The 11,444-nt window shown below is 40.8% G+C and overlaps 2 protein-coding genes across 2 annotated transcripts in view; both read left to right on the top strand.

Annotated features, from left to right (window-relative positions):
* The first annotated feature begins 2,007 nt into the window (after positions 1 to 2,007).
* LOC306833243 (uncharacterized protein) lies at positions 2,008 to 3,087 on the top strand. Its single transcript, XM_079358369.1, has 4 exons — positions 2,008 to 2,025; positions 2,131 to 2,177; positions 2,259 to 2,632; positions 2,813 to 3,087. Exons 2-4 carry the CDS (start codon positions 2,159 to 2,161, stop codon positions 2,849 to 2,851), a joined length of 432 nt encoding a protein of 143 aa, XP_079214495.1. The 5' UTR covers positions 2,008 to 2,025; positions 2,131 to 2,158; the 3' UTR covers positions 2,852 to 3,087.
* Positions 3,088 to 4,468: 1,381 nt separating this feature from the next.
* hibch (3-hydroxyisobutyryl-CoA hydrolase) overlaps positions 4,469 to 11,444 on the top strand; it is a 19,897-nt gene continuing 12,921 nt past the window's right edge. The window contains 6 exon segments of the mRNA XM_079357661.1: positions 4,469 to 4,592; positions 4,824 to 4,866; positions 5,705 to 5,836; positions 6,231 to 6,315; positions 6,805 to 6,885; positions 7,851 to 7,903. Coding sequence (XP_079213787.1) covers positions 4,561 to 4,592; positions 4,824 to 4,866; positions 5,705 to 5,836; positions 6,231 to 6,315; positions 6,805 to 6,885; positions 7,851 to 7,903 — 426 coding nt within the window. The 5' untranslated portion in view covers positions 4,469 to 4,560.

Here is an 11,444-nt window from a genome sequence, read left to right as displayed (position 1 = left end):
TTAATCAACTGGTTTTAAATAATAACAATAAAAAAGTCATGTGTTGAAAGTGTTGCTTTATTTTCTGTGTTATTCTGACCTCACAGATTATTATTAGATCAGGTTTGTTATCTGGCTGTAATCTGTATTTACTGAGGGAGTGTTGAATGAAGACCTTTGTTCAGGAGTGTTGTTTCCTCTAATAGTTACTGAACACGCCTGTTCACTTTCATCCAGTTTGAATCATGTGAATAATCAAACACTAGTACACTGTTGTGTGTCCTGCGTTAACCTCATGTAATCTTGTGATTAATGAGTCATGATTTGAAAAAGCTGGAGCTGCTCAGCTTTTTTCACACACAACACCAAAGCTGAGAAGCCAGTTTGTCAAAGTTTAAAGTGGAAGGATTGTGATGAAGACTGAACCGTTTGTGTGGAAAACTTTACACAGAGAGTTAGTGTTTACTAAGTGTTTAAAATGACACACTTACCTGATGTCTGTGTCTCATAAATATGTTATTCATATTGTATTTAATAGTCCCCAAACAATACAGATATAATCTAAATCACGAGCCAATAACTTCATCACCACGTCATTTTTAAATGCAGGAAATCCACTTTTCTCTGCAGCAGTTAATGCAAGGTTTTGGTTTTTTTTTTATTTTTAATTTTTCTAGCTGTAATCAACATTAATACTAAGACAGAGAGGTGGAGTGGGGTTTTAAATTGATTTCGACGTTAGAGAATAAAAGAAACAAGATTGTTAGTTTGCATCAAGACTAAAGCAAAGGTAAAAAGGACTCTTAATGTTTCCTTCAACATCTACAGGAAGGCCGACAGGACAAAGTGAACTCACCCTGCAACTAGTGTTTGTGCTGCGCTGCAAATTCAGAAAAGTAGAGGAAAAAAAACAAAGATGGAAGTGAGCTGTGAATACAATTGTGCCTCAAAAATAATAGATGCAAATGAAAAATGCTCCAAATGCAGCCATCACATGGTCGTGCTGAAAAAGTGCTGAATGCACAGTTTTTGGATTAATTGACTTACTTTTGATTTTATATCATTTATGGTATTTATTGCTGGATGCCTGGATGGATGCAAACCTTGAATGCTGCGTGTTGGGCTAAACATCAAGCGGGCAAAACATGTGACTATTAAGGAGTTTCTAAACAGCCTCTAGGAGGATGAGGCTGGCGGGTTATTACCAGAGACTCAGGAAGCTACACCAGCCAGTTATCTGGTGCTGTGGGAGCCCACACACAGGCATCAACCACAAGAGGGTCCTTCATTTAAATACATAGATCTGCTTAGGAAAGCTGCAGGTGCAGAAAGCTTATTGTAAGATAACCAGATGCTTGTGACTCAAAATATCGCTGTCTGAGGACGACCAAGTGAGGCTGATGATATATATTATATAAATAGTTATTTAGTCTTTTCACAGCAGCAGTTTCTATTGTTTCAAATGTATTTGACTTTTGCACGTTTCTGAAATTGCATGGAGTCTGAATCAACCTATAGCAACATGTTTCCCTCAAAGTTAAATCCTTTTTGTAAAGCTCTGTTGGCTATCAGCAGCAAAAGAAGAACATCTCTGTTTATTTGAACAAACTGTGTTCACTCCTCTGCAGTCATGCTTTTATCCCCTGGTGTCATGATGTCATGTAGTCCTCGCTCGTCCACATAATAATCCCTCCTGACGCATTGAGTAAGGAAGAGAGACTCAAATATGAAATGTTATGAGACAACAAATGATCCAACCACCTCAAACTGTGTGAAAAACAATCAACCTGATTTTATACATAGAATCTTTTCAAAGATTGTAAAAGGGTGTGTGAGTAAGTTTCCTTATCTTTCATTGTTTATGGCTCATATTGACTGTATGTTAAAGATTACACACACACACACACACACACACACACACAATTATGTCACAAGGCAGAAATGTTGTGCAGAGTTAAGACTCTGCCCTAAATCATGTGAGGGGGTCTGAACATAAAAAGGAGGAGCAGGTGACGCTGTTCCAGTCGACCTGCTCTCCAGCTCACAGTAAGTACGCTCTGAAACTCTGCTGAGGATCTGCACATCGCCATAGTTAAATAACCTGCATGTTTGTGTTGACTTAGTTAGAGTGATTTTTCTCTTTTCTTCCAGTATCTGTAAATTCATCTGGAGTGTTAAAATGTACGGGCACAACCAAGGTAAATAAGTCGAATGCTCTCAGATATAAAGTTGATGTTTACTCTACAATTCATGGTTAATATATTTTATTGTGTGTTTAGGAAACCAGTACCCTGGTTATCCTAACCAGGCACCAGGGGCTTACCCTAACTACCCCCCGGGCACCGCCCCACCACCTGTCTACCCTCCTCAGCCTCACGGCCAGCACGGAGGCCACCCAGGACATGGACCTGGACCTGGTTGCTGCCCGGGTCAGGGGCAGGTACACGGCCACGACCACGGTCATGGGCACGGCCATGGGCACGGCCACGGCCACGACCACGGTCATGGGCACGGCCACGGTCATGGACAAGGAGCATGCCCGGGACACGGACACGGAGACAAGAAAAAGCACAAGAAGGACAAGAAGCACAAGAAGCACAAGGATGGTCACAAACACGACAAGTGTCACAAGAAAGGAAAGGACTGTCACGGGGTAAGAATAGTTTACATCTTCTGTTATGTTGCAGAGCATGTTGTTTCATTTCCTTTAAAGTCAAAATGGGAAAAATAGAACAAAAAGAAGGAATCAAAGGCAATGCTGCTGTTTATGTCATTTAATCTAAGAGGTTCAGCGTTTCATTGATGTCTCTGTGTTGTGTTTATCTCTCTGTAGTCCTCCAGCAGCTCATGCAGCAGCAGCGACTCGGACTAGATGAAGTCACGACATGTTGGCGTTTGGAAACTTTCACCTCTCTACCAAACATCTTCTTTAAAATGGTCTTACATTTGCACACAAATTCCCCCAGTTAACCGTAACACGACTCTGTGGCATGTGTGATGTAAGCTTTTCTTTAATTGTCATAATTGTACTGTAAGCACAATACAGGCACTATTGACCCCATGAGTCTGATTGTGAGAGTAATAAAAGGTGCTCATTTTCATGATAAATCTGTTTTTTATTTTGTCTCCACGCTTCATGACAGAGTTCTGTGTCACTCAATAAAACCGAGGCGTGCTCTTTGTTTGCTCAGGGAAGGTGGACTACACTTTAGTAAAGCACACCTTGGTGATAACGGCTCATCAGACCCTGGAACTGACCCTGCAGTCAGCTTAAGAAAAACACTCCTTGAGTAATAAAAACACTCCTTGTGTTGCTACTCAGACGTTCAACAACATGTTGACTCACAGTTTCTTCGTTCTTACAAACATGAAAATGTTTCAAATCGTTTATTACACAGCAAGCATAGTGATAGTGTCAATTAAAGGATGTCAGCATTAACTAGTTAATCATGATTAATTAATTAAAGTCAAAATAGTGCATTATTTTAAACACTGCACTTATTAATGTTCCTTTAAACTGTTTGACGTCAGTTTTTGAGCCGTAACGAGATATTTTTTTCTGTGGCTATTTGTCTTAAACTTCGATCCACCTGAAGGTCATTACTTTAATTCAAACAGCAAGTAAAGTACACTCAGCTGAATGCAGAAAACAAATACAAAATAAAAGCTGCTAACAATTTTTATTTAGGTGCAAAAATATTGATTTTAAACTTGGGATTAAACATGTGATTAATTATGATTAACTTTTGAAATGTAGCGATTAATGGTGATTAAACATTTGAATCATTTAACAGCCCTGACACATTCAGTATAAAGTATAGTGTAGAATAGTACTCAAACTTTATATGACTTCAAGTACAAAAGTATTTTTAGTGAAAGTCATTTAAAGTTTCAAAGGTCAAAGTAGTGACAATTGTTTTCTTTTAAAATATAGTAAGGAATAATACATTTCATATATTCATTTCATATAAGTAGCCTAAATCTTTAATCTGAATGTTTAAATGTGTCATTTATGTGTCATTTGTAAATGTGCAGCAGATTTCAGTTTCTTTATTTGATAACCTTATTATACAGTACGAACATTATTATTAATAAGTAACTATAAAACATCAAATTGATGCATAAGAAAATAGAGAATTAAATTTGAGGTAAAGATTATATATATATATTCTGTTGGTATCACTACATGTTTTAATGGTTTGCTGTATGATCATGGTAAATTGTAGAAATGTGTAAAAACCTAAAATAAAAAGTTCCAGGCCAATATCTCACAGTTGTAATTTAGCAGGGTAAAAACGAAAACCAGATTTGATATAAAATGATTTAAAAAAGAAACGAGAACCTTTTTAAACACCAAATAAGAGAGTCTGTACAGTCGCAGTACCTCCTCTCCTCAGCAGGGGGCAGTGCGAGCTGAATCTCCCTCTGTGGCGCTGCGTACGCCCACTGTTACGTCATATCCCCCAACCAATCAGGGCCCGTTCTACACCTCTTCCAGGAAGTAGTTGCAAAAAACTACAGAGGAAAGAGCAAGGAGAGTACAGCCTCTGTCCTCACGATATTTTCATCAAAAGTGTGATTATGTCCTGGACTGTTTTAAACTCGGCTTACAGGTATGTGTCACGTGACCTCTACACCTGTGAACATGTTTAAAAACGTGATTTGACTCTGAATGATTTTTTGTGGCTGGTTATGCAATGTCAAAACATGCTGGACTCTGGCTGAGATAAGTTATTGTAACTGTGTGTAATAGTGTTTTTTTGAAGGTCACTTGTTGAACTTGAAGGTCAGCTTCTCGTCTGTATTTATTAGTAATGTGCATCACTCTCACCTTCATGTTTCAGACTGAGGTCTCTCTGTAGGTTACAGCGGATCCAGTCACATATGGTAAGAAGCCTCTTCATGCTGTTGCACAGATCATTATGACTACAGACTGTCACTGAGTCACCTGTCACCTTGTTTTATACAAACACAAAGAAATGCAAACAACTCTGAAAGCGTTAAACTTTAAACATGAACTCAAAGCTCAGATCCCTTCGCTCTCACTCAGACATCTCTGAACACAAACTCATTACAAACCCTTCAGAACGCACTGTCCTGATTAGTCTCACTCATGTTGCTCCTGCACAAACCCGACTGTGAGACCACCTGAGTCACACGTCACGAGGCCGATAGAGGTGACAGGTGTAGGTGTGTGCGCACTGTTGTGTTTCTCATTGTATTTACACCAGCTGGGATGTTTGCATACGTTTGTTCTTTATGTGAATTAATGTGTATATATATAAATCTATCATATACACATAGTACTGTAAATGCTTTTTTGGGACAGGAAACACGTTTTTTAATGCCTTATTAGAGGGACAGGTCGGTGGGCAAAGCCAGAAATCAGGGCGAGAGAAGGGGGGGGGGTGTTAAGCGGATTCAAACCCAAACTGCACGCTAACTCACCACCAGGCCACCGATAACCCCACTGAAAGCAGAGTATTTCTCCCACCCCTTCTGAAGTATATCAAACTGAATCACACATTTCATCCTAATTAAACACATCATACGAGCCTGAATCCTTTTCGAGTGGTGGAGAAATGTTCAGCTCTCATAGTTCACGACTCACTCTTCTGTTCTCTCTGATCCTGTTGCATGTTTATGTTTGGCTGCTTCTCTTGAGCTTTTTTAACAGTCTTCTAGAAACGACTGACGTGTCTTGTTGTCTCTGTTTGTGGATCAGATGTCGAGTCAGGCTGAACCCGAGGTTCTCCTGGAGAAAGTGGGCAACGCAGGCCAGATCACCCTGAACAGACCCAAAGTCCTGAATGCCTTGAACATGAACATGATCCGACTCATCTACCCTCAACTCAAGGTGTGTGCAGAGCTTGGGGCAAATGTTCAGGCCTCCAGGGTGTTAGAGGGCAACATCCTGAGGAGCCACTGAGAGTGCTGATCCTAAAGCAGCGTGGGAAAATGAATTTCTTTAAAGGGACAGTCTGTAGCATTTCCTAAAAATAAGGTGTTGATAAACACAGTGAAATATAAAGAAGAGAAATTATAATCATAGCAAGTTTAATCTACGTCATGCACCGCCTCCTGAGCTCCGCCCCTCTCCTGTCCGACAGTCATCGTCTCCTGCAGTGAGGGGTTTGTGAAAACAAGCAACTCGGGAAGATTTGAGGAGAAGTTCATAGTGTTTATGTGAAGATGTCAGGGTTCAGGTGTCGGGAATGTTTGTGATGTTTCTGTTGTGTCTCTGATTTTAGAAATGGGAAAGTAGTGATGACACCGACATGGTGATAATAAAAGGAGCAGGAGGGAAGGCCTTCTGTGCCGGTGGAGATATCGTAGGTAAGCAGCCGCAGCCGTCATGGAGACGTGTGGTGATCCTGTGGGTTTCATAAAATACCAGTTTGAAATAGGCTGCTGGGTTTACTAACCATTAGGGTTATAAATACATTTATTTTGTATTCAGATTTTAGATCAATTTTACTTTGAAAAGTCCTTCAAGTGAAAATATAAAGGGTAGTGGGGTAAATATCTGTATGAAGCTTTTTAATTGTCTCCAGGCTGAGTGCGACGCTCTGTGAAGGTTTGTGTCGCCTGTTTGGTTTTAGTGAAGGTTCAAACCCGGGGCAAAAAAAATGTGACTACACAGCTTTTTTATTTATTTCATTTCACCGTGAAAATAATCTGCTAATCCAGCATGTCCTGGCCAAGACAGGCAACAGGAATATTAAACATTTATAAAAAAATAATGAGCAGCCAAACAAAGAAGTAAACATTTAAAGACGCATAATAACACTTGTGTGATCGGTTTTGTTTTCTTCCTCCTCTCAGCGGTCACTGAAGCAGGAAAAGCTGGAGGCTCGCTTGCAGGGGATTTTTTCCGTCAGGAATACATTCTGAACAACGCTATAGGTAAGTCTAACATTTAAAGCTCCCACACTCTGCCTCTCAGTGTGTTTGATCGTAGGCTGCATCAGGTACAGTGTGATCACGTGTAAAGGTCAGTAAGACCAGAAATGTTGTGATCAAATGGAATTTGTCATAAAACAAGAGATTGTGCAGGAGCCCTTTTTATCTTCTTTAAGTTTTTTTTGTGATCAAGTTTTCACTTTATTTTGTAACAATTGAGAGGCACGTGTACATTGCAAAAAATAGTACAAGGGAAAGAAATCTAGTACATCACATGCCTATGCATATAACAACGTACGGTGTCACGTGTTGAAAACATAATAAGTAAATAAATTTACAAATTGAACAAAAAATTCATAGAAATTAAGAAAAAAAGTGAAAACAAATAAATGAAAACCCCCAACCCACCCACTCCCTGGACCTAGGATCTCTCTCTTTCATTGTTCATCAGACCTGAAGCTCACGGAGATTAGTTTAAAGTGAGTCCCAGGCATTGACGGCTGCTTCCTTGGCACCGTGAATTCTGGCTGTCGACATCTCCAGACAAGCAATGTCCATGTATGTCAGGACCCATGCCCGGAAAGACAGCGTATGTGGAGGTTTTCCAACGTGTGGCTACAAGCTTTTTTCCGGCTGTAAGTCCATCCAGCAATGCTCTTCTGTTGACAAAAGACAGACCTTGAACCGACAGATCGTTCAAAATAAGCGTGTTTGGCGCACAGGGCAGCTCTGTGCAGCTTTGAAAGGTCAGATGCAACCATCCTCCAGAAATCAGCCACCAGGGGGCACTCTCAAAACATATGAAAAGAACTGCCAATCACTTTCACACATTCAGGTGTGCACAGATTTATTACATTTACCATGAAGCCCTGTGGAGTGAGTGTGCTGACATACACTAACATATGGCCTCATTTGAATCATCATGTAAAATATAAGTTGACTCATTGTAATATTCTTTTACTTTACAGGAACATTCAAGAAGCCCTACATCGCCTTCATCGATGGGATAACGATGGGAGGGGTGAGAACATTTATTTAGTTTTTGTCTTTAAATGTCGGGGCCTCCTTAAAGATTTCTTTCCTGATATTTATCTGATATTTATCTGATATTTATCGTTTGGCTTTGAACAGACTTTTTGTTTTTTTGGAGAAGTGCTGTTGACGTGCTGTAATGTTCACATTCGCCTGTAGGTGTCAGCAGTCATTTATCTGTCCGTGTTCGCTGCTGCTGGTGGCATGGTGGCTTCTGATTGGCTGTGGAAAGAGTGACGAAGCATTGTTGCTGCTGCTGTTTGTATGGTTGATTTTAATGTCCAAACTCTGTCGCCACAATAACAATGAGACGCAATAAAACAGAGCTGCACTGATGCTCTTTTATCTCCACAACATCGAGAATTTTATGTGTTAATATGGCCGCCAGTAAATACAGGGGTTATTACTCATCTCTCCGTGTGAGGGGGTGTGTGTGTGTGTGTGTGTGTGTGAGGGTGTGTGTGTGTGTGACCTAACACGACCTTCACACAACATTAGAGTCAAAATCTTGGCCGTCAAGGTGCAGCGAACACTTCAGGACTCGTTTCAGAGCATCATTTGATATGAACAGATATCTCAATAAGGTTCCATTATTATTATTATTTTTTATTTTTTTTGGATTTGCAGTTTTTCTGAGAAGGAGTTAGTTGACATTTCCTCCAGGGCTGAAAAAACCCCCCAAATACTTTAAACCTGCATTTTTTATTTTTTTAATGGCGAGGAGTACAGAGGCTGAAGTCCTCACTGCAGCGGTCGTGGGTTCGAATCCTCCTCTTCTCTCTCTTCCCAACACACGCCTCTGTCTTATCTAAAAAAGGCCTGTAAACTGATTTAAACAAAACAAAGTCAGACTTTTGCGATGTGCGTATCGTGAATGCGATCGTGATGAACGATGACGACATCGGGGATTAACTGCACCTTCCTGTCACACGCCTGACCTGTTGGCAGCAGTGTAACGGTGAAGGCGTCTTTGTTTTGGATCAATCTGTCCGTCTAGTAAACGTGACAGAAATAACTGAAGCTGTGATACCTGTGCGTTTTTTATTTCTGTGTCACTGTGAGACAGAGGCTGTCCTTTATCTGTCAGAACAGAAAGTCGGCTGACGTGCTGCAGTAATGGATGCGAGGAACAGCAGAGTGTGTGGTTCTGCTGTCTGCTGCACCATATGGTGTGTGTTACACTCACTCTCATTCACCGTCCCAGCAGAACCCTTCAAGCTGTGATGTTTGTGCTGCTTATCAGACACTTTCTGTAAAGTCAGCACAGAGGAAAAGATGTCCGTGTTGACGCCGACCCTCCTCTGGGTAACGGCCCTTTCATGTGTGGTGGTTAAAAACAGACTCGTTCTATATATGGAAAAGTCCGAGAGCGACCAGAGTCTCTGTTCCCAGATCCACTCCTCGCTCCGGGCAGAACTCCCACGTCGGAGCAGCATTCTTGTGTTAGTGATAACAAACCATCGGGGAGCGACCACGAGGCATCCGCAGGTCAACGCACACGCACGCACACACACACACACACACACACAAAGAGTGTTAGACTGTTTCTCTCTTTCTTGTCAGCAGGTTGACTTTCTTTTTTTTAACTTTCAACACACAAAATCACTTTTAATTTGTCGGCAGTTCCATTTTTCACTCAGTTAATTAGTTTGCTCGTGTTTTTAACTGTAAGTGCACAAGATGAGCTGCAGATGTGAAAGGATTGCATTCTTTCTAGAAGAAGAAACCTTTTCGCTAGAGAGCTTTTAAAAAAGACAAAAGAAGAGGATTTATAAACGGCGACAAAATAAACAAATAAAAGAAACTGAAGCTTTTAGAAAATGTTTTGGTCCTGCTGAAATATTACCAGCTTGTTTGTGTTGGCGGGTTTGACTGCACTTTGTGTTGATTGAAAGCATGAAATGAGTCAGTGTTGGGTGCAGAGGACATTAGAAGTTTACTGATGTAGTATCAGAAAAAACAGAACCAACATGTTTGATTTCCTCTCGTCTGATCTAACCTGGATTTATTTCATATTAAGAAGCTGGGATCTCTTGTTTTTGTGTTTTAAAGTTTAGTGGATTTTCAATGTTTTCAAAACCCTGATACTTTTCTGGACCAGGTTTTTCAAAAAGATAAAATTACTTTGATGGTGAACAGAATGAAAACAGTCGTCCCCCTTGTGTCGTCATTTTAACCTGAAGCTGCAGCGTGTGACAGAAAGTGCACATTAGAAAAGGTGCAGCTAATTTATTAGTAAGTTTTGACATTTTAAAAAGAAGGAATTACCCAGCGTTGGTTGCTAAGGACGTGAGTTTGTGTCGCCGTATTAAAACAGGAAATAGAATTGTTTGATTATTTCTCATCTGGAAGTCTTAAGTCTGGTTTCGTGGCAGCCTTCGTCTGTGTGTCCAGGCGTATTCATCCAGTAGATGAATATTTACACATCAGACAGTAATCTCTTCCCTTTGGAGACGGAGCTTTTGTTTGCCAACGTCAACATTGACTAAATGGAAGGAAAGAAAGCGAGCGAGCCAGAAAAGACGTCAGCGCAGGTTTTGATCTCTGCGTTCACGTCCTCATCTTTCAGAGCGCAGCGTGTTGAAAGTTCAGACTTTGTGCCGGCGTCAAGTGTCAGTGACAGTCCGTAGTTACAGACGACTTCAGGGCAGCGGGTTGGTTAATGTGCGTCTGGAAGGAAACATGCTGTCACAAAGTCTGAAGTGTTTTTAAAACAAGTTGGGTTCATTCAGTGTCACACTCTGAGGTACATCTGGTTGATTTAAAGAATATGAGGAAGGAAGGAGTACTCGGTGAGTCCTGAGGCTCGACCCGTTTTAGATTATTATTTGCGATGCAGATTTTGACTCCTTAAAAAAAGTGCCAGGAGTCATTTAATAAGTAATAATGGAGGGACCTTGTTGTGTCTGTGTTTGGCCTTGTGTTGCACAGGAGAGCTGCAGGCCCGCTCTATCTCACACCACCTGTTCTACAAATATTTACTTTATTTCACTATGACATGTTCCATTAAGCCCTCCATATGTAAACATTGTCAGCCAGGTTGTAAATTTCGAAGCCCATTCAGTGTTGTAAGCTGTGTCTGTAAACATGCACGTCTGCATGCTTCAGATGTTTCCAGCAGGATGTGGAGAGCTGGTCTTATATGGAGCTCGGTGGCACCACTACTTCTATGGTGACACAAATAAACGGTCCTCAGGGTGCATCCAGGGTTCATGGCACAACCCTGTCTGTAGATTTACAGAAAACTTTCTTCTTTTCCAAAGTCATTAGTCAGGCTGCGCTTCGTTTGTTTACAGGAAAGAAAACATTATTTACGATGTTTAGTTTTCTTGTATTTTAAGGGCCGTGGTGATTTAAGAGCCCGAGACAAAACCAGCATTCATCACCATTACACCCAGTTTACAAATATTCTACGTGCGCCACAGTTCTTCAGCTTCATTGTGTTTCCATAGCGAGCATCAAGCTGAAAGAATAAGACAACCTGGACAGGAAGTGGGAAGAGGAAACACACAGAGCATCCGGTCAATTTC

The sequence above is a fragment of the Symphodus melops genome, assembly GCF_947650265.1.
Source record: "Symphodus melops genome assembly, chromosome: 12".
Classification (NCBI taxonomy): Eukaryota; Metazoa; Chordata; class Actinopteri; order Labriformes; family Labridae; genus Symphodus; species Symphodus melops.
The sequence above is the reverse complement of the archived record's forward strand: the minus strand, read 5'-3'. Positions and strand labels throughout refer to the sequence as shown.